The sequence below is a fragment of the Suillus paluster genome (assembly GCF_016628075.1).
Source record: "Suillus paluster strain FC165 chromosome Unknown EDB91scaffold_248, whole genome shotgun sequence".
Classification (NCBI taxonomy): Eukaryota; Fungi; Basidiomycota; class Agaricomycetes; order Boletales; family Suillaceae; genus Suillus; species Suillus paluster.
Window position 1 is genome coordinate 9,305 of NW_024537808.1, and position 24,077 is coordinate 33,381.

Below are 24,077 nucleotides of genomic sequence, written 5' to 3' on the forward strand. Positions count from 1 at the left end.
ACTGATTTGTCGGAACTCGCAGGCGAAGTCGAAGGAAGTATATCACGAGGTTAGATTGATAGTGGGCATAAGTCAAAGCGGTCCTCTAGTAAGGTGAAGGGAAAGTGGGAAGGTAAAAGATGGGATTCCATAAAATACCCCCAAGCCCTGAGTACCACTACTTAAAGGGAAGATTATTTTCAAGGTACACTGAGGTACAGGTAGTAAGTTCTCAGGAAGCGGAAGTGAAGGCAGGCAGTGCACATGGGTGCAATACTCCGGAATAGGGGTCCGTGCCATAAGGGCATGTGTCAGTGTGATCCAGGTAACGTTAGAAGCAACGGGAAGAGAGATACAGCGTACCAATGGACCTGGAAGGATGGGGACAGGACATGCAAAGGTTGTCCGACGATGCGTGGGAATATGGGATAGTGCGGGCAGGTTCCAAAGGATGCGCGGGAATGCGGAACCCATCGGACGATGCGCAGGAAATGTGGAACATGCAGAATATGCAGAACTGATGTGAGACAATGTGGAAAGGACGGGGTTTTACGGCTACAGTGGGGGAATTCCCCACACCGGATCACCGGTAATTCCTCTTACCACTTGATCACTGATCTGACGCGTACATATTGATATCCACCCCGACTTATGTCTTTGCCTGTGTTAAGACCGTGCTCAGGGGTAAAGCGGAGTCTGAGGGGCTTGGCTTCAGCTTGTATGCTGCGCGCCTTACCCAAGTACGTGCCCCTAATTTCAGAATGTAGTCCGACACGAATTCTATGGGTTCCGACAGGGCGTCGGAATGGGGGTCCTCTGAAGGAGGACCAACGGACTACTAGGTGAGCGCAAGAAAGTCGGGCGGGGGTTGTTCTGCCCAACAGGAGGGAGGCAGGAGACTACTGCGGTCGGAACTGCTTGGATGAAGTCCGAAGCAGAGCGGAATGGAGGGGATGGATGTGAGAGTGTGGGGTTTAGTTCCGACGCACGGGAAGTTGGACGAGCGGAGGAATGGGGGAATGGGGGACCGGAGGGTCGGAGGACCGGAGGACCGGAGGGTCGGGGGAACAGGGAAACGGAGGGATGGAGGATTGGAGGATTGGAGGATTGGAGGATTGGAGGATTGGAGGATTGGAGGATTGGAGGATTGGAGGATTGGAGTTGGGCAGAGGTAGCAGGGCTAATCCTGCTGAGATGCACTTCGTGCATTGTCGGGGAAGGAGAAATGAAGCAGACGGGGAAACAGGGGGTCGGACCAGGGGTGGGGATGTTCATGGGTGGTATTGGAGGTGCTCGGATCCAGTATATGACAGCCTGTGTAAGTACTTACAAATTATATCCTTGGTACATAGCTTTATAACATAGTTATCCTGGTCACTGCCTCATACTTAGAAGTATATAACATATCCTGTACTTAGATATTTTCCCCAGTCTTAATATTACTTGTCTTCTTGCAGTCTCTACTTGTGAGAATTCTCAGTGGGACCTTGCCTCCTCCAGACACAAGTTTCATCTTGTTGTCACCTCCAACCCTCCGCTCTGACTTAGGGCCATGCTCTAAGTCTTCTCCTTACTTCCCCGCCCCTATCAAGTATTCCCCCTGCTCCTTTCCACCCTCCACACTATCCTCTGCCTCCTCTGCTCCACTCCTAGTTGGTGTTGGACCCGCTCCAAATTTGGGGCACGTACTTGGTTAAGGGTGCAGCGCAAGAGCTGAAGCCAAGCCCTGACCCCTCTGCTTCCTGAGCCGGCATGGTACCTAACAAACACATGCATGGTGTAATACATGCTTGGTCCAAGCTCATCAGTCCCTGCCCTTTCATAAGGTGCAACAGTGGAATGGAAAATGCTTTGACAATGCATCACTCTGAAAGCTTGGCTATATCTGGCATATGGGCCATGGTGGTCAGCCATGTCCGTAGTTTCAAGTCTTGCAGGAATGTCACGAATCCCCAATATGAATCATTTTTCATTTCTCTGTTTCCCTCTGGTTACTTCTGATTCCCAAACTGGTCACGTGACTTTGCTTCCTGTCACAGTTTCACCTCTTCACATATCACCCTTTGTTTCTCTGATTGGTTCCCCAACTCCACAGGCTAGAACAATCTTGCTTCCAGAAGAAGTACCGGTTGGATCTTGGGTTTCTATTTAGTCACTGTCCATGACTCATTGCTTATATATCATGATGCCATGCTGTGTTATCCGCAGTCATTGTATGACTCTTTTCTCATTGGCTGATTTGTTTCATACTCAGATATCTCCTATTCAATGTTATTGTTAAGACCGTGCTCAGGGGTAAAGCGGAGTCTGAGGGGCTTGACTTCAGCTTGTATGCTGCGCCCCTTACCCGAGTACGTGCCCCTAATTTCGGAATGTAGTCCGACATGAGTTCTATGAGTTCCGACAGGATGTCAGAACAGGGGTCCTCTGAAGGAGGACTGACAGACTACTAGGTGAGCATGGGAAAGTCGGGCAGGGAAAACGGGGGAATGGTGAAATGGAGGATTGGAGGATTGGAGGATTGGAGGATTGGAGGATTGGAGGATCAAAGGATTGGAGGGTGGCTGGCCTAGGGAGTCAATCCCCTAGGCCAGCTAACAGGAGTTGACTAGGATCAGGCCCAAGTCAAAGAACAGAAGAGCAGGGCTTAGAAAAGGTAATATTCAGACTGAGTATCTACAGACAAATGTACATATGTTTATATACTCTAAGTGATGAGTATAGCATAGCAGAAGGCTATGTGCTGAGTGTACAGGATTATAATAGGATGACTGAGACATACAAGAATAAGGCTCAGGGAACAGTATGTACACGACGGATCAGAATCACTAGGGTATATGGATTACCGGTGATCCGAAAAGCGGAACTATGATACTAAACGGGGATAGGACCAGTTGAGTGGTTCCTTGTCTAGGAGTGGACCAGTGAGGTGGTCGGATGGACTAATAGTTGGGTGGGACAAGATGAGTGGAACCGAGCAGGTCGGAAAAGCAGAGGGAGTAGGAGTAGGATCAGGCGGACCAATAGGGCAGAGGAGCGGAACCCCAGATAGGGTTGGATGGAAGGGGTATGGTGTTGGAGGACATAGGGGTAGTGTTGGAAGAGCCGAACAGGGTTGGGTGGAGGTAGCAGGGCTAATCCTGCTGAGATGCACTTTGTGCATTGTCGGGGAAGGAGGAATGAAGCAGATGGGGAAACAGGGGGTCGGACCAGGGGTGGGGATGTTCACAGGTGGTATTGGAGGTGCTCGGATCTGGTATATGACAGCTATGTATATAAGTAGGTTAGTTAGCATAAGTACTCCTTAGACTTAACCTCTTTGTTTCTACACTTATAGTAGACTTAGATGTTCATGCTCAATCCTATCTTTGTTCTTCATCATCATCTTTGACTGAGTCCTAGTGGTTGTGTGCTCGCCTTTACCATTTGGTGAACACTGGTCATAACATTAGGTTAAGTCTTCTTACCACTCCAACGCAAACTTTGTCTTGGACACTTTGTCTTTGACAAAAATTCACCGTGGTATTCTGCTGATATTTATCTCGTGGATTACATTTAACAATCATCTTCCAAGACACGTAGTATATCAATCTTTTCACGTACACCTTTAGTAGAAATAGACCAGGCCCTTGCCTTACAGCGAGCCGCCAGTCTATAAGAGATAGTGACACTTACCTATTCTCACACATCTTCAGTTTGGCCCCAAACCCTGCCAACTGAACGCTACCTATCTTCTTTCATACTATAAAGAATGGCACTCATGACTGTCCTCTCACAGTCTAGTCACATTACAATAGGAGCTTGTGGGTACAAAGTAGACCCAAAGTTCACCGTGTCTTTTGTGAACTCCTTTCGAGTTCTACTTAGGTTGATGAACCGCTACACACGCTGTATTTGCACCTGTGTCATTATTGCTCCACCATTGAGATCTTGTCTCATCAGGGATAGAGCTCTGTTAGATACCGTGCCGACTCAGGAAGCAGAGGGGTCAGGGCTTGGCTTCAGCTCTTGCACTGCGCCCTTAGCCAAGTATGTGCCCCGAATTTGGAGCGGGTTTGACATTGTCCAACGGTAGGACAAGTGGACTGCTTTGGTCCACTTTGAGGGTCGGGGAGTAAGAACTACTAGCGGTGGGCTGACTAGGAGCAGAGTGGAGAAGGCAGGGAGTGATGCGGAGAGTGGATAGGAGCAGGGGGAATGTTGGTAGGGGCAGGGAAGGCGGAGGATAATACGGAGGGGCGAAGGAGGATATTTGATAGGGGCGGAGTAATAAGGGAAAGACTTAGAGCACGGCTCTAAGTCGGAGCGGAGGGTCGGAGGGTCGGAGGTGACAACAAGTTGAGACTTGTGTCCAGAGGAGGCAAGGTTCTACTGAGAATTCTCACAAGATGTAACTGCAAGAAGACAAGTAATATTAAGGCTGAGGAAAAATATCTAAGTACAGGATATGTTATATACTTCTATGTATGAGGCAGTGATCAGGATAACTATGTAGTAAAGCTATGTACCAAGGATATAGTTTGTAAGTACTTTACATAGGTGAAGACATAAGTCAGAGCGGATATCAATATGTATGTGTTGGATCAGTGATTGAGCGGTAACAGGAATTACCAGTCGTCCGGAAGTAAGGGTCTATGTACTGAAGGGGAAAGTATATATCTAAAAGGGGAAAGAGATCCAGTTGAATGGAGAGGTTATGGAAGGGGACCGGTTGAGCGGTTGAGCAGAAGCATAGGGCGGAATGCGGACTTGTGATCGGGCGGAGCAGAGGATGGATGGAGCGGAGGGGGTCGGAAAGTGGAGCGGATATCAATATCGGAGCAGTCAGATCAGGTATATGACAAGCTCTCATAGTACACGACAACTCTACCTGTTATGAACACAATTGTCCATTCCTCCATGTCAGATATTGAGGTCCCGCCCCAAACCCAGACCAAAGAAACCCCTGACAGAGCCCAGATCCAATCCCCCATGCCCCAAGCATGGCACACATTGGCGCCATCATTTGTTGAACCATCCACCACCGTCATCACAGGCCCTTCTGCAATGCCAGGCATCTCAGGGCCTGGAATGACTATCATCACCCATGGGGACATTTTGGACGCAATCCACACTGTCATACAAACAGAAAGAGAGTACAACAAGGCCCAATGGGAGGAATTGAGGGTGAGGATCAGAGAAACAGAGGACAGCTTGATTGTGGCGAATGACAAGAATGACACGCTAGCAAGGAGATTATGAGAGGCAGAGCAGAAAATCATGGCTTTGCAAAACTCATCTTTGACATTGACCTTGGGAGGCACCTCTGGAAGTTCAGGATCTGATCTCAAAATGGCCAGACCAACAGAGTTCACAGGAGACAAGAACTCTATTGACGTTGAACAATTCCTCATCCAGTGCAACATCTATTTCACAGGTTACCCAAATGCCACCAACCAACAGAAAGGCAACTGCACTCTTTCATTCTGCAAAGGCTCTGCAGCAAAGTGGGCAGAAACAGCATATGCGGCTGAAATGGGAGGACAGTGGAACTACGTTGCGTTGAAACAAGAGATGGTTGCCATGTGGGGAGTTATTAACAAAGCAGAGGAGGCTGCCAGAGAGTTGGATGCACTGTTAAGACCGTGCTCAGGGGTAAAGCAGAGTCTGAGGGGCTTGGCTTCAGCTCATATGCTGCACCCCTTACCCGAGTACGTGCCCCTAATTTTGGAATGTAGTCCAACATGAATTCTATGGGTTCTGACAGGACATCGGAATGGGGGTCCTCTGAAGGAGGACCGACAGACTACTAGGTGAGCATGGGAAAGTTGGGCGGGAGTTGTTCCACCCGACAGGAGGGAAGTGGGAGACTACTGCAGTCAGAACCAACAGTAGAAGCGGAGCGGAAGAAACTGCTTTGGATGAAGTCCAAAGCAGAGCGGAATGGAGGGGACAGATGCGAGAGTGGGGGGTCTAGTTCCGACGTATGGGAAGTCGGAGGAGTGGAGGGATGGGGGAACGGGGGAACGGAGGGTCGGAGGATTGGAGGATTGGAGGATTGGAGGGTGGCTGACCTAGGGAGTCAATCCCCTAGGCCAGCTAACAGGAGTTGACTAGGATCAGGCCCAAGTCAAAGAACAGAAGAGCAGGGCTTAGAAAAGGTAATATTCAGACTGAGTATCTACAGACAAATGTACATATGTTTATATACTCTAAGTGATGAGTATAGCATAGCAGAAGGCTATGTGCTGAGTGTACAGGATTATAATAGGATGACTGAGACATACAAGAATAAGGCTCAGGGAACAGTATGTACGCGACAGATCAGAATTGCTAGGGTATAGGAATTACCGGTGACCCAAAAAGCGGAACTATGATACTAAATGGGGATAGGACCAGTTGAGTGGTTCCTTGTCTAGGAGTGGACTGGTGAGGCAGTCGGACAGACTAATAGTTGGGTGGGGGAATATGAGTGGAACTGAAGGACCCCCATGTGGGTCGGAAAAGCGGAGGGAGTAGGAGTAGGATCGGGCAGGTCAATAGGGCGGAGGAGCGGAACCCCAGATAGGGTCGGATGGAAGGGGTATGGGGTCGGAGGACATAGGGGTAGTGTCAGAGAAGTGGAACGGGGTCAGGTGGAGGTAGCAGGGCTAATCCTGCTGAGATGCACTTTGTGCATTGTCGGAGAAGAAGGAATGGAGCGGACGGGGAAACAGGGGGTCGGACCAGGGGTGGGGATGTTCACAGGTGGTATTGGGGGTGCTTGGATCCGGTATATGACATGCACTCAGACAAGGAAACTGCACAGTTGTGGAATTCATCTCTGAGTTCCGACAGAAGATGGCATATTGCCAATTCTCTGATTACAGACTTGGTCGCAAGTTCCGGTTTGCACTCAATCAATGAGTCAGAAATCAACTGGCTCACGTCAACCCCAAGGACAAAAATACTTTGGACAAGTTGATTGCACAAGCTCAAATGATTGGGCAGAACTTTGAGGAACTTGACAATGAGAAAAAGAATGTTCCCTGGACACCCCGTCGTCAATGGCAAGGTGCTGCTGCAACATCTGCACCAGTAGCACCCAAGACTGTGTCTTGAGGAGGAAATGTGATGGACGTAGATGCATCCAAGACAGGAGGTAGACCCCAACCTCAAGGACACTGGCTCGTAACTGCAAAGGAAAACCCCTTAACAAGGGAAAAGGACCAGCTGTCTGAGCCATCAAGGATGAAGAAGAACCAGCAGCAAAGCCACTCACACTGGAAGATATTAACTTCATTGTCAATGAGAGGATCTGCCTCTCCACCATGTGTAACACAGAGAAGAAGGGTTTTTAAATAGATCGAAGTTGACTGTGAACTTAGATCAGAAGAATTGTTTCTCCATTCTCAGTGACTCAGCAATTATGTTTACAGAAGTATCAGAAGTTTGTTCTGGGAATAAACGAGAGCATTTTTACTTGCCAGTTACATTGGAAGGAAAACACAAGAAAGCAACTGTTAATGCTCTACTAGTAAACTGCGGAGCAACAAACCTCTTCATCAGCAAAAGGTTTGTAGAAAAGAACCAAGTCTAAACCAAGCAGTTGTTGTGAACACTACCAGTCCACAATATCAATGGAACTAAAATCTCTGCTGGACCAATCAAAAGTTACACCAATTTGAAACTCATCATAGGGGATCATGAGGAAGAAGTAGCCTTTCTGATCATAGATCTAGGAACCAATGATGTTATCATTGGAATAGATTGGCTATGGTACCATAATCCCAGTATCGATTGGAACATGGGAAAGGTGGCATTAGACTGTTGTCTGGTCAAGTGTCAAGAAGCCAAGGTCAAGGACAAAAAGACCAAGGCAAAGAAGCAAAGGACCACAAACTCTTCAATCCTTGAGGTGTTGCCTGAGTTGATACTGACAGAAGATGTCGAAGATGTCAAGATGGAGGAAGTCTCTACCAGTCATCAGATTCATGCGACAGGCTTCAACTCTTCACCTTTGTCGCATAAATTGCAAGGACATGTCGAGATGGAGGAAGTCGAGGATGAGAATTCATCACAAATGTGTGGATCAGGTATAAGAGCTCTGTTGTGTCAGAGTTAGCTCAACAGGAGGAAAAGAAGAAGGAAAAGAAGCCTGTTGAAGAGATGGTCCCAGAATGGCTCCATGACTATCTCAAGGTCTTCTCTGAAGAAGAGTCTACTTGGTTCCCTGAGTCCAAGATGTGGGATCACAAGGTAGACCTCAAGGATCCAAATGATCTTCCTCCAAACACAAAGGCATATCCCCTTTTGCCCGTCAAAAATGAAGCATGTGAGAAGTGGCTCAAACAAGAATATGATTTAGGACGACTGAGAGATTCTGAATCTCCAGTAGTGTTAAGGCCATGCTCAGGGGTAAGACAGAGTCTGAGGGGCTTGGCTTCAGCTCGTACGCTGTGCCCCTTACCCGAGTAGGTGCCCCTAATTTCAGATTGTAGTCCAACTTGAGTTCTATGAGCTCCAACAGGATGTTGGAGCAGAGATCCTCCAAAGGAGGACCAACAGACTACTAGATAAGTGCAGGAACATTGGGTGGAGATTGGTCCGCCCTACAGGGGAGAGTCGGAAGGCTACTGCAGTCGAAGCTAACAGTAGGAACGGAGCAGGGGAGACTGCTCGGATGAAGTATGAAGCAGAACAGAAACACGGAGGATAGAGGTGCGAGAGGATTGGCTACAAGTCCGACACGCGGGAAAGACAGCAGAGGCATGGGAAGTTGGACAAGCGGAGAAGGTGACCGACCTAGGGAGTTAATTCTCTAGGCCAGCAAACAGGAGTTGTCAAGGGTTTTGCCCAAGAACAAGGACAAGAGAGCAGGGCTTATAAAAGGTAATATTTAGACTGAGTATCTACAGACAGATGTACATATGTTTATATACTCTAAGTAAGTAGCATAGCATAGCAGAAGGCTATGTGCTGAGTGTATAGGATTACAAGAGAGATGACTGAGACATACAGTGGCTCAAAAAACTGTCCACATGTTTTCACACTTTTCACTATCTATGATATTGTGTGAGAATGTACAAACACATCAAGGGCATGCTGGTACCATATTGGAGTACTACTTCAGGGCTTCCAATTTAGCTATATGGTGTGGGAATCGGCCAAGATATGGTGGAGATATGAGGCTTACAAAATGATGACTCATGTGGACAGTTTTTTGACTCAAATATTTTACAGTGATAATCAGGTATTCTAGTACATTGTGTGACCTCCCTTGGCTTTAATTACTGCCTCTATCCTTCTAGGCATACTCTCAATCAATTTCTGGCAATATTCTGCTGTAATCCTTGCTCATTCCACTGCTACTCTCTCCCATAGCTCCTATACTACTTTAAGGGGGGTTTCATAGGCTTGAAGCTTCTTCTTGAGTGTTCCCCAGAGATGTTCAATGACATTGACATCAGGGGACTGTGCTGGTCAGTCAAGAACATTGATATTATGTTCTTTAAACCATTGTCTGGCTCTTCTAGATATGTGCTGGGGATCATTATCCTATTGGGAAATGATGTCTTTTTCATCAATCCCTAATTCAGCTATGCTAGACAGCAAGTGGTCATTTAGAATGTCCACATACTGCTCAGCATCCATCCTCCCCTCAACTTCAGCAAGTATATCCACACCATTCCATCCCATACAGCCCCATACCATTAGAGAACCTCCTTCAAATTTGACAGTCTCACTAACCTCTCTGTCTGTTAGAAAATCCCTCTTCTTTTTCCACACATATACCTTCCCATCTGACCCAATCCTATTGATTTTGGTCTCATCTGACCATATAACATGCTTTCGGTCCTCTACAGTCCAGTTTTGATGGGCCAAGCCAAAGGTAGTCTTCTCTGTCTATGTTTGATAGAGAGAAGAGGCATTTCTTCTTGTTACTGCCTTGAGATGAACTGCCTTGAGAACATTCCTCACAGTTTGTGAAGAGACAGTGGTGGTGATGGTGGAATTGATATAATGGGTGGCTTGGACAGCATCATTAGCCTTTCCTGTAGTGATATGTTGGATGATAGCCTTCTTATTAGCAGAGGTGGACATCCTCCACAAGAGTTTTCCTTGTCCATATGGCTTTCTTTGATACACTTGGCCACAGTAGACTTGCATACTTCAGTTCTAGAGAAAATTTGATAAGCAGAGAGGCCAGCATAGGACAAAGAGAGGATATTATCCCTTTGGGCAGAGGAGATGGCTTTCATGGTGATTATGACTATGACACATGAGACATTCTGGTTTATATAGTTAGATATAGTTTTAAGAGTATGCCTAGAAGGATAGAGGCAGTAATTAAAGCCAAGAGAGGTCACACAATATACTAGAATACCTGATTATCACTGTAAAATATTTGAGTCAAAAAACTGTCTGCATGAGTCATCATTTTGTAAGCCTCATATATCCACCATATCTCAGCTGATTCCCACGCCATAGGGCTCAATTGGAAGCCCTGAAGTAGTACTCCAATATGGTACCAGCATGTACTTGATGTGTTTGTACATTCTCATAAAATATCATAGATAGTGAAAAATGTGAAAACATGCGGACAGTTTTTTGAGCCACTGTACGAGAAAGAGGCTCGGAGAATAGTATGTACGTGACGGATCAATAATCACTTGGGGATGGGATTACTGGGGATCCGAAAGGAGGAAATATGATACCAAACAGAGATAGGACCAGTTGAGTGGTTCCTAGTCTAGGAGTGGACCGGTGAGGTGGAACCATCCGAAATGCATATCTGGCATATACCTGATCCGACCGCTCTGATATCAATATCCGCTCCACTTTCCGACCACCTCCGCTCAATCCATCCTCCGCTCCATCCAATCATTGTCCACATCCGCTACTACGCTTCTGCTCGACCACCCAACCAGTCCCCTTCTTTAACGTCTCCATTCAACTGGAACCTCTTTCCCTGTTTAGACATATACTTTCCCCTTAGGTACATAGACCCTTACTTCCGGATCACTGGTAAATCCTCTTACCACTCAATCACTGATCCAATGCATACATATTGATATCCACTCCGACTTATGTCTTCACCTGTGTAAGTACTTACAAATTATATCCTTGGTACATAGCTTTACAACATAGTTCTTCTAATCACTGCCTCACACTTAGAAGTATATAACATATCCTGTACTTAGATATTTTCCTCAGTCTTAATATTACTTGTTGTCTTGCAGTTTCTACTTGTAAGAATTCTCAGTAGGACCTTGCCTCCTCCGGACACAAGTTTCATCTTGTTGTCACCTCCGACCCTCCGCTCCAACTTAGAGCCATGCTCTAAGTCTTTCCCCTTACTTCTCCGCCTCTATCAATAATCCCCCTTTGCTCCTATCCACCCTCCGCATTATCCTCCGCCTCCTCCACTCCACTCCTAGTCAGCCCACCGCTAGTAGCACTTACCTCCTGACCCTCAAAGCAGACCAAAGCGGTCCACTCATCCTACCCTCAAACCACGTTGGACCCGCTCCAAATTTGGGGCACATACTTGGCTAAGGGTGCAGCGCAAGAGCTGAAGCCAAGCTCTGACCCCTTCGCTTCTTGAGCTCAGCATGGTACCTAACAATATCCTCTCCCTTGTTCTCAAGATCTCATTGATTGTCTCTCTGGTGCAAAACTCTTTTCGAACATGGATGTTTGATGGGGTTATAATAATATTAGGATGAAAGTAGGGGACCAGTGGAAGGCCGCCTTTAAAACTCCTTTTGGACATCATGAGCTGGTCGTAATGTACTTTGGCATGACAAACTCTCCTGCTACCTTTCAAACTATGATGGACCAAATCTTCCAAGATCTAAAGGAAGGCAAGGTCGTTGTAGTATACATCGATGACATCTTGGTTTTCACCAATGACAATGTAGAAAAACATCGAAAGGTGGTATGCAAAGTACTACAAAGACTCAAGGACAATGACCTCTATCTCAAAGGATGTAGCATGGGAATGGACAGACAAGCAAGAAAATGCCTTCAAAACCCTTAAAGACAATTTCACTTCCGCACCAGTACTAGTTATGCCAGATGCAAAAATGAAACAGAAGATAGAGAGTGACACATCTGACTATACTACTGGTGGTGTACTTTCTCAATTGGAAGAGGATGGGCTTTGGCATCCAGTGGCCTTTTTTAGCAAGTCGATGAACGATGCAGAGAGGAACTATGATATCCATGACAAAGAATTTTTGGCTATCATTCATGCGTTGGAGGAGTGGAGGCATTATGTGCAAGGCACACCTCATCCGGTGGAAATTTGGACGGACCACAAGAACCTCGAATACTTCATGACAAGTCAGAAGTTGACTCACAGACAAGTGAGATGGTCCTTATTCCTTGCAGAATACAACTTTACACTGCAACACAAACTGGGGAAGGTTAACGACACTGCCAATGCTCTGTCCAGGAGGCCAGACCACAGAGGGGGGGGGGGGGGGGTAGAAAACAACAATTCTGATCGTGTGCTATTAAAACCCAAGTTTTTCCATGTTAAAGCCACAAAGAGAGGTCAGGTTCTGATAGAAGGAGAACAAACACTGTTGAAGTGTATCAGAAACTGCACCAATTTAGACCCAGAAGTCCGAAATGCTATCAAAACTCTTAAGAAAGCCCCTGTACAGTTGAGAAGAGGAATAGAGGAGTGGAATACAGAGGATGGACTCATTCTATTCAGAGGTTTGGTTTACGTTCCCAACAACAAGGAAATTCATCACTCAGTGCTAGAGATCTTTCATGACTCGCCTGCAGCAGGACATATGGGACGTGCCAAAACTCTTGAATTGATTTCCTGGAATTATTGGTGGCCCCAGATGCAGAAGTGGGTTAATGACTATGTAGATGGATGTGATTGATGCAAACAAACAAAGGTGTTACTGTCTAAACCCCACGGACCCTTGAAGCCAAATGAAATCCCAGAAGGTCCATGGTAAACCATTAGCTGTGATCTTATCACCGATCTACCCATCTCTCAAGGCAAGAATAGCATCCTAGTAGTTGTTGATTGATTCACAAAGCAAGCACATCTTGCTCCTACCACCAAGGACATTAATTCCAAAGGAATTGCGGACTTATTTCTCAAACATGTATGGAAGTTGCACGGAACACCAAAGAAGGTGATTTTGGAAAGGGGAACACAATTTGTGTCAAAGTTTATGCAGGAAGTCTCGAAAAGACTAGGAACCAAGTGGTCCATGTCAACAGTGTATCACCCTCAAACCGATGGACAAACTGAACGAGTCAATCAAGAAGTAGAACAATATCCTCGGCTCTTCACGTCTTGCCGTCAAAATGACTGGGCATCGTGGCTTCCCATTGCAGAATTTACACACAACAATTCCATTACAACTACTGGACATTCTCCTTTCAAACCCTCTATGGTTATAACCCCAAATTTGTCATTTCTCCTAACTCCTCTAATACCGTTCCTCAAGCCAATGAGAGAATAGCCGAAATGAAAGAAGCACAGAAAGAAGTGAAGGCAATGCTAGAAATAGCAAATGATCGAATGAAACACTTCTACAATCATGGAGTAAAAGATGCACCTGTTATAGAAGTTGGACAGAAGGTCTGGTTAGATGCCAAGAATATTAAACACGGCACCCAAGTCAGAAGTTGTCAGATCACTGCCTTGGGCCCTTTGAAATACTCGAGTGAATAGGCAAGTTAAACTACCGGATCAAATGACCCCAAACATATAAGATCCATCCAGTGTTTCATGTGGGATTGCTCACACCACACAAAACTTCCACACTAACACCTCAAGTCACTCCCACACATCCACCCTCAGATATTGTCCAATCCAAAGAAGAATGTCAATGTTAGGTACCGTGCCAGGCTCAAGAAGTGGAGGGGTCAGGGCTTGGCTTCAGCTCTTGCGCTGCACCCTTAGCCGAGCATGTGCCCCAAATTTGGAGCGGGTCCAATGTTGTCCAACGGTAGGACAAGTAGACCGCTTTGGTCCACTTGAGGGTCGGGAAGTAAACGCTACTAGTGGTGGGCCGACTAGGAGCGGAGCGGGAAAGGTGGAGGATAGTGCGGAAGGTGGATAGGATCAAAGGGGTTTATTGATAGAGGCGGAGAAGCAAGAGAGAAGACTTAGAGCACCGCTCTAAGTTGGAGCAGAAGGTCGGAGGTGACAACAAGATGAAACTTGTGTCTGGAGAAGGCAAGGTCCTACTGAGAATTCTCACAAGTAGAGACTGCGAGAAGACAAGTAATATTAAGACTGAGGAAAATATCTAAGTACAGGGTATGTTATATACTTCTAAGTGTGAGGCAGTGATTAGAAGAACTATGTTGTAAAGCTATGTACCAAAGATATAGTTTGTAAGTACTTACTCAGGCGAAGACATAAGTCGGAGCGGATATCAATATGTATGCGTCGGATCAGTGATTGAGCGGTAAGAGGAGTTACCAGTGATCCAGAAGTAAGGGTCTACAGTGGCTCGAAAAAGTGTCTGAATGATTATACATTTTCAAGTAATTGAACAATAGCAAGGCAGAACCAAACAATGACCAAAGGGTATAGGGACATGTCTGAAAGCCCTGTATCATGGCTCAAACCTGAGATATATAGCGTGGGAACCCGACCATATATAGGCAAGCTATGGTAATTCTTAATACATGACTCATTCAGACACTTTTTTGACTTTTTATTGACATCACAAAATCAGACCATTCATACACAATACTCTTAATTAAAGCCATTTCATAATGATAATGTGGTCTGATTGCAGTATTATTTGAATATATAAACCCACATAAAATCATGAAATTCAACATAATCATCATGAAGCCCACCTCCTCTGCCCACAAGGATAATATCCTTGTTCTCTGTACCTCTGGTTTATCTACTAGGCAAATTGCCTCAAAAACTAGTCTTGGAAAGTCTACTATTACTACAGCCATAAAGCAGTACATGCCAGAGAAGTAAAATCATCAAATGGGATGTCCTCCCAAGCTTACTCCACAGAACAAAAGAGCTATTGTTCACCAAATTCTATCTGGCAAGGCTTCAAATGCTACCCAAGCTACCAATCATCAATTCCATCATCTCCACTCCTGTCACCACCCAAAGTGTCAGAAACACCCTCAAGGCAGCCAATCTTAAGGCTGTAACCAAGAAGAAAAGACCTCCTCTCTGTAGCTCATAGGAAGAGAAGACTGGCCTTTGCTTTAAAGCACCAACATTAGAGTGTGGAAGACTGGAAGAAGGTTATTTGGTCAGATGAAATAAAAATCAATAGAATGGGGTCATATGGCCAGGAATATGTGTGGAAAAAGGCAGGAGAACCATTAGGAGAAAGAGAAGTCAAGGGTACACTGAAGTTTGGAGGAGGAAGTATGATGGTATGGGGTTGTATGGGGTGGAATGGTGTGGAGATTCTTTGTGAAGTGGAAGGATGGATGAATGCAGAGTAGTACATCTCCATTCTAGAGGAGTGTCTACTCAAAAGCATGCAGGAGTCAGGAATTGATGAAGAAGACATTATCTTTCAACAAGATAATGACCCCAAGTACACCTCAAAACTGGCTACAACATGGTTTGAAGACCATGATATCAATGTTCTATCATGGCCAGCACAGGCTCCAGACCTCAATCTCATTGAACATCTCTGTGAATTACTCAAAAGACCACTTGCTGCCTATCAAGATCCTCCACAGGGGCTATTTAAACTATGGGAGAGAGTTGCAGCAGAGTGGAAAAAGGTTGCTGAAGAGGAGTATCAAAAATTGATAGAAAGTATGCATAGGAGGATTGCAGCAGTTATTAAAGCCAAGGGGGGTAGCACCAAGTACTAGAATCATACAACAGTCTTGGTTCAATACAAAGTCAAAAAAGTGTCTGAATGAGTCATGTATTTAGAATTACCATAGCTTGCCCATATATGGTCGGTTTCCCACGCGATATATCTCAGATTTGAGCCATGATACAGGGCTTTCAGACATGTCCCTATACCCTTTGGTCATTGTTTGGTTCTGCCTTGCTATTGTTCAATTACTTGAAAATATATAATCATTCAGACACTTTTTTGAGCCACTGTATGTACCAAAGGGGAAAGTATATGTCTAAAAGGGGAAAGAGGGTTCCAGTTGAATGGAGATGTTATAGAAGGTGACCAGTCAGGCGGTTGAGCAGAGCAGAAGCAGACGATGATTGGACGGAGCAGAGGATGGATGGAGCAGAGGTGGTCAGAAAGCGGGGAAGGATGTAGAATCAGGTGGAGTGGATATTGATATCAGAGCGGGTCGGATCAGGTATATGACAGTCAAGTAGAAAAGTGATATCCAGCAGAATATGGCAAAAGAAGCTACAATACAAAGTAAAATGGAAAGGGTATCCATTGAAAGAAGCGATATGGGAAAGCAAGGAAAATCTGAAGAACTCCCCCAGATTAGTCAGCAAATTTTACACCACACATCCTGACACTCCAAAATTGCACCGAATTGCTAGTTTTATCATTCCAATTCTGCAGACACCCGGTTTCCTAGAGTGGCAACAGAAAAATATCCAACCATCCTATATTTGCGAGGATGCTCATCCTAAAAAGGGGGTAATGTGATGAATCCCCAATATGAATCATTTTTATTTCTTGGTTTCCCTCTGGTTACTTCTCATTCCCAAACTGGTCACGTGACTTTGCTTCCTGTCACAGTTTCACCTCTTCACATATCACCCGTTGTTTCTCCAATTGGTTCCTCAACTCCACAGGCTAGAACAATCTTGCTTCCAGAAAAAGTACTGGTTGGATCTTGGGTTTCTATTTAGTCACTGTCCATGACTCATTGCTTATATATCATGATGTCATGCTTCATCATCTGCAGTCGTTGTACAACTCTTTTCTCATTGGCTGATTTGTTTCATACTCAAATATCTCCTATTCAATGTTATGTATATAAGTAGGTTAGTTAGCATAAGCACTCCTTAGACTTAACCTCTTCGTTTCTACACTTGTGATAGACTTAGATGTTCACGCTCAATCCTATCTTTGTTCTTCATCATCGTCTTTGACCGAGTCCTAGTGTTATATACCGGATCCGAGTACCCCCAGTACCACCTATAAGCATCCCCACCCCTGGTCCAACCCCCTGTTTCCCCGTCCGCTCCATTCCTCCTTCCCCGACAATGCATGAAGTGCATCTCAGCAGGATTAGCCCTGCTACCTCCACCCGACCCTGTTCCACTTCTCTGACATTACCCCTATGTCCCCCCGACCCCATACCCCTTCCATCCAACCCTATCTGGGGTTCCACTCCTCCGCCCTATTGGTCCGCCCAATCCTACTCCTACTCCCTCCGCTTTTCTGACCCATGGGGGTCCTTCAGTTCCGCTCGTATTCCCCCACCCAACTGTTAGTCTGTCCAACCGCCTCACCAGTCCACTCCTAGACTAGGAACCACTCAACTGGTCCTATCCCCGTTTAGTATCATAGTTCCGCTTTTCGGATCACTGGTAATCCCTATACCCTAGTGATTCTAATCTGTCGTGTACATACTGTTCCCCGAGCCTTATTCTTGTATGTCTCAGTCATCCTATTGTATTCCTGTACACTCAGCACATAGCCCTCTGCTATGCTATGCTCATCATTTAGAGTATATAAACACATGTACATTTGTCTGTAGATACTCAGTCTGAATATTACCTTTTCTAAGCCCTGCTCTTCTGTTCTTTGACTTGGGCCTGATCCTAGTCAACTCCTGTTAAAGCCGGCCTAGGGGATGGACTCCCTAGGTCGGCCATCCTCCAATCCTTTGATCCTCCAATCCTCCAATCCTCCATACTCCATTCCCCCGTTCCCCCGGTTCCCCCGTTCCCCCGTTCCCCCCCGTTCCCCCTTCCCCTTCCCCCCGTTTCCCCCGTTCCCCCCCCCCGTTCCCCTTCCCTCCCCCCCCCCCGTTCCCCCTTCCCCCGTTCCCCCCTTCCCCCCCCCCGTCCCCCCCCTTCCCCCGTTTCCCCCCCCCCCGTTCCCCCGTCCCCCCCCTTCCCCCGTTCCCCCGTTCCCTTCCCCCCTCCCCCGTTCCCCCCCCGTTCCCCCCTTCCCCCCCCCTTCCCCCCGTTCCCCCCTTCCCCTTCCCCCATTCCCCCATTCCCTCCCCCATTCCCCTTCCCCCCTTTCCCCCATTCCCCCATTCCCCCATTCCCCCATTCCCCCGTCCCCCATCCTCCACTCACCCACACTTCCTGTGCATTGGAACTAGACCCCGCACTCTCACATCTGTCCCCTCCTTCTGCTCTGCTTTGGACTTCGTCCAAGCAGTTCCTTCTGCTCCACTTCTACTGTTGGTTCCAACCCCAGTAGTCTCCCGCCTCCCTCCTGTCAGGTGGAACAACCCCCACCCAACTTTCCCGTGCTCACCTAGTAGTCCGTCGGTCCTCCTTCAAAAGGACCCCCGTTCTGACGTCCTGTTGGAACCCATAGAATTTGTGTTGGACTACATTCTGAAATTAGGGGCACATACTTGGGTAAGGGGTGCAGCATACGAGCTGAAGCCAAGCCCCTCAGACTCCACTTTACCCCTGAGCATGGTCTTAACACCTAGTGGTTGTGTGCTTGCCTTTACCATTTGGTGAATGCTGGTCATACCAAGGAATGGGAGGAAGTCAATGAGGATATAGATATGGATGATGGTGCCAGAGTTGAGACCATCAAAGCAACCATTCCAGGGGCAACTTCTATGACTATCATGCATTCCATAGGCATATTCACCCACAACATATTCTGGTGTCAATGCCATGGATCTGAACCTCAGCAGCATGTGCAGCTGCTCAATGCAGGATTGTTTCCAGCCAGTATATCACATCCTCAAACTGCTTTCACCTTTGAAGTCCTTGATCATTTCCTCATTGATGCACTTGAATGCAAGACCTCTGCCATGAGCTTCTTTCCAAAGCTTCATTGTCTCACAAATAATGCTTCTCCAGACTTTGTTCTGGTAAATCATCATTTTTTTTACAAGATCATATATTTTATTCACCAATCCCTTAGAATCAGTATCATGAACTCATGAGGACATCTCATCAATTCAGAGATTTGATGAATCGTAAAAGGTTCAGATTTGGTCATGATATGAAGGTACAACCTGGTCAGGGTGAGCTAGCTTTATTCTGTGCTGCCTGTCCACAGTCTGGCATCAATATGCCACTGTCTTGGCATGACAAGTATGCAAGGCAAGTAGTTTTTTTCCCCCAATGTCCACAGAGAGATGGTCAGCCTATAAATACTCTGTGTACAAGCAGGCTGGCTGATGGCCTGATATCCCTGATGCTGACTTAATTTGGTAGATGGCTGGTTATGCAGAGATACATTGTGGATGGAAACTTCACTGCTCAACACATGAACATGAAACTAGCCTCAGCTTGATGTTTCCCTCTCTGATGGCCTAGGGTACATGGTGACTGAAGGTGAGTGCCAGGCTCATTTATCATCAGCTGTGGAAAGTAAGGAGGTATGTTCATTTTTGTTGCTTTGATATCTGCCATCCCTTGTTGAACAGAAAAACAAGAGATTTTATTGCAGCAACCATCGTGCGGTCAATGCATCAAATACAAACCAAAGTAATCTTTGAGCAACTGGAGTTACTGCCTACTGCCTGTGCATGGCACAGATGTTTTGTTCCACACTCTGTGGTGGATTTTCAGAAGGGTGAATAGTAGCCATGTTTCTGTTGTTTTGAGTGTTTCAGAAGGCTAGTCAAAGTTCCTAGCCACATAAATGTTGACTACTCTATATGCAATGCTATCAATTACAGATCAGATCAATTTGACACCTCCCTTATCATTTATGACATAGCATGTCAGTGGTGCATTCATTTGTGTTTTCCTATATATATGCTATATCTATTAATGTAGGACACTTCAGGAGGTCAAATAAGGACAGGAATCTCTTCATATATACTTCTAAACATGATCTGAATGCCCTGGGACACTTCCCTATCAAAGGGGCAAGAATGCAAAAGTGTTCTGCACCTAGGCTATTTTGAAATGGCCCTGGAGGAGTATACCAAACTACAACTTATATATGAAGGGGGATCTATTGTGGTGTGGTGGTGAAGCTGTAGTGAGGTGTGGAGGGTGTGGAAATAATTATAATTGTGGGGTATACTATATTGGGTGATGTTTTTGGTGTTGTGACCCACACTGTGTGGCTGAAAAATGCGAAGATGTGATTTGTCGGAATAATGTGGAGAGGCTGTGTCATATACCTGATCCGACTGTTCTGATACTGATATCCGCTCCGCTTTCTGACCCCTCCGCCCCATTCATCCTCTGCTCCGCCCAATCACAAGTCCGCATTCTGCCCTATGCTTCCGCTCAACCGCTCAACCAGTCCCCTTCCATAACCTCTCCATTCAACTGGAGCTCTTTCCCCTTTTAGATATATGCCTTCCCTATTGGTACATAGACCCTTACTTCTGGATGGCCAGTAATTCCTATTACAGCTCGATCGCTGATCCAATGCGTACATATTGATATCCACCCCGACTTATGTCTTTGCCTATGTAAAATACTTACAAACTATATCCTTGGTACATAGCTTTACTGCATAGTTATCCTGATCACTGCCTCATACATAGTAGTATATAACATATCATGTACTTAGATATTTTTCCTCAATCTTAATATTACTTGTCTTCTCGCAGTTATATCTTGTGAGAATTCTCAGTAGAACCTTGCCTCCTCTGGACACAAGTCTCAACTTGTTGTCACCTCCGACCCTCCGACCCTCCGCTCCGACTTAGAGCCGTGCTCTAAGTCTTTCCCTTATTACTCCGCCCCTATCAAATATCCTCCTTCGCCCCTCTGCATTATCCTCCGCCTTTCCTGCCCCTACCAACATTCCCCTGCTCCTATCCCCTCTCCACATCACTCCCCGCCTTCTCCGCCCCACTCCTAGTCGGCCCACCACTAGTAGCTCTTACTCCCCAACCCTCAGAGCGGACCAAAGCGGTCCAATCGTCCTACCGTCGGACAACGTCAGACCTGCTCCAAATTCGGGGCACGTACTCGGCTAAGGGTGTAGCGCAAGAGCTGAAGCCAAGCCCCGACCCCTCTGCTTCTTGAGTTGGCACGGTATCTAACAGGCTGACATGAAGTGGTGACTAAAATAGGATGTGTGTTGCACAAAGTGGGTACCCGAAGTGGAGCTGATCATTACCAGCAGCATTATGCATAGTTGGAATCCATTATGCATAAAGGCTCACCCATCAAGGACTAGAGAGAACCATACATAACCATACAATTTCTTACCAGACATAATTATGCATAATATGGACAGTATAACCTGTAGGCCAGTGAATGACCTTAGTAGTAAGTACTCAGGCCATACTGTAGTTTTAATGCATTAAAATAGGCTAAGTAGCAGACATTTCATGATGCATCAACATTGCTCAATCCAAATAGAGAAGGTGATGCATTACTGATGCATTGGTAATGCATCAGGCAAAATACTTCGTCCCTTGCTTCCTTTAATTACTAAGCCCTCTAAATCTCAATAGGGGATACTTCTGCATACCTCTGTCCCTTGCTTCCCCTGCTTTCCTAGCTTACTAATGTCTTTAAATACTTTGTACCTTACCTTCCTTGCTTCCCTTGCATACTAATGCCTTTAAATACTTTGTACCTTGCTTCCCTTGCTTATTAATGCATTTAAATACTTTGTACCTCAGCCACTTGTCCAATATAGGAAAGGAAAGTACTCGGCATCAGAAGATGGCACCAGAATGATGTCATTCTAGAGTTTTTTATTCACCAAGTCCCACTAACACTGTTGGCGTAATTTCTGTCAAGGTTTTCAAGCCGGTAAAATTGTTCATGTTCATTTCGTGCATGCAGAGTTCAAGAAAATATTTTTGTTGCTGTATTACAATAAGAGGTGTATAGTACTACAAGCAAGATACACTAACAAAATCAACAAGTTGATATCTAAACCTTATTCTAATGTCGTCGTGCCCTTCTGTTGCAAAGAATATATCAGTGTCACTCACAAACAGAAAACGAATGTGTGTACTTGTGTGAACTGTAGTTGCCTTCAGCATTTTTCCGCTTACCCTTCTCAGCAACAGTTGAGGTACCAATCTCATTGTCGCATTCACGTGGATTGAACGGGACAGTGTTATGTGCATGCAGATGTGGGGCTTCTGCAGACGGTGCAGGCACTTGAGTTCTGTCGAAATGATTTCTGCACCTGGCTTGGGGAACAGCAGGTGAGTTGTTGAGGTCATTGCTATCCTCTCCTTCCTCGCTATGTACAGATGGAAGAAAGACCTCTTGAGTCTGTGGAGTTGACGAATATGGGTTGTCCTCGACATCCCAATGTGAATTCACGGGAGGCACCTGAGGGGAACCGAGCATGTTGATGTTGAAGGTCGGATCGTTGATCACAGCTGAGAACACCACTGGATCAAATGCTGAAAAATCTATACTACCCTGTATGATGGGGTCGTTCAGAAAAGGATCGAGTACTAAAAGGTCCATGTGGTCCATTGTTGTGAGGTGGCCCGTGGCTTCAACGTTGAATGATGCATCACTGGTGGTAGTTGGTGATGCATTAATAATGGCGGGAAATAGATCGGCCCCTTCATCAGATTGAGGAGTCATGCGATAGAGGTAGTTCCCAGGATCCTCCTGCAGTTGACTATGCCCACCCTCACCACTGCTCTTTCCCCACTCCTTGTCAGAGTCCATGTCTAACAACAATAGTCCAGCGTCTGACTCTGACTCTGACTCCGACTCAGACTCCCGTGATAACGTAGACTCGAATGCTAGTTTGAAGGTAAGGCGCATCTTTGAATAACATGTTTAAACTCACCAATAGACTTTTTGACAAATTCTAGGAAGGCGCTCTGCACGACGTCAAACTTGTCGTACGCTTGGTCAAACTGTACACCACTTTCAACTTCTCCTACATGGTAGCTTAATGTGAATCAATCATGAGTACAGTTTTCCTAGCACATCAAATTCTTTCACTCACTTAAACACTGACACTTCACCTGTGCTAGGATCATGACCCCCCATCAACACGCTAAACTTCCACCCTCCAGTCATATGTCCAAGGTACTTGAGGACTCGATCGAGCATGGGGCTGAGCTCATGAATAGCTCTTTTTGTTAAATTTAGTCAGAACGAACCGTTCGATCATGTGGGAGAGGTATGTACTTGATTTTGGACATGTTGTCAATTTTTGGTGGCTTACCTGACTTTCGGTGTTCATGTTGTTTTGTATATCTCACCTTTATTGTTTGTACTTCTTGTCAATCTTGGCTTTGATGACTTCACTTTCGTCTGAATACATATGGCACGTGATCTCGCAGTGTTTGTTCAACTTTGGACCTCTATTGGTAATGTGTTCATTTTTGATCGCATTGTCTGCAGCGTGCTTGATCTTTTTGTCGTAGTATTTGTTGGAATATATGTCGATTTTCTGTGGTGCGTGTGTTCCTTTCAGATTGACGCCCCCAGCTAACATGGCGTCAAATTTAAACACCCCTCTTTCAGCAGCTGAGCGACCTAAGTGGGCAGGATTATTCTGCCATCTGAACCAGGATGCGATTTGCTGTCGAGATCTGGTAAGTACATGCTCATTTTGCATGGTGAGCATATCCCTGACTTGCCTTTTGACGGGTTTTCACGTGCATTGCTATATACTCCTCTTCTTTGGTCGTGTAGACATGCTCAGCTGGCAATTCTGGGAACGACACCTTGCACTTGGGCCAACATTGGAACCATTCAACTTCGACACACTTCAAAAAATACTTGTAGTGCTTGTTCAAGGCATGTGTGCGGAATTCCGGAAAATGACTGAGGAGGAATTCCTCTTGTTCTGGTGTGGCCTACTTTTTCTGCGGCATCTGTCATCACACTGATTAGCATACACCAGTGAAAAGGTTTCTGGACGCACATTAACGCGTCTGGGGGACAATGATATTTAGATAGGTAAGCAAAAACATGGGCAAATGTTGTTATGTGCACCCTCATTCTTCCTAATAGTACCTTGGTCTTTCCTATTTGTGCACGAGGCCGAGTTGCGAGTCGCAGTTCCTGACAATCGAGATACATTTTGCAACTTCATAAATTTAACTACGACCTA

The 24,077-nt window shown here is 45.9% G+C and overlaps 2 protein-coding genes across 2 annotated transcripts; one reads left to right on the forward strand and one right to left on the reverse strand.

Annotated features, from left to right (window-relative positions):
• Window positions 1-18,654: 18,654 nt before the first annotated feature.
• On the forward strand, window positions 18,655-19,325 carry EDB91DRAFT_1000901 (uncharacterized protein; the record flags this gene model as incomplete). Its single annotated transcript, XM_041312233.1, has 3 exons — window positions 18,655-18,924; window positions 18,978-19,150; window positions 19,274-19,325. Coding segments are annotated over 3 exons (495 nt in total), but the record flags the coding sequence as incomplete, so codon positions are not given.
• A 2,407-nt stretch (window positions 19,326-21,732) lies between these two features.
• Window positions 21,733-23,579, reverse strand: EDB91DRAFT_1088932 (uncharacterized protein; the record flags this gene model as incomplete). The annotated part of the gene is made up of 7 exons (XM_041316542.1): window positions 21,733-21,846; window positions 21,895-21,944; window positions 22,039-22,154; window positions 22,176-22,752; window positions 22,800-22,903; window positions 22,962-23,090; window positions 23,236-23,579. 7 exons carry the CDS (start codon window positions 23,577-23,579, stop codon window positions 21,733-21,735), a joined length of 1,434 nt encoding a protein of 477 aa, XP_041168849.1.
• Between the last annotated feature and the right edge of the window lie 498 nt (window positions 23,580-24,077).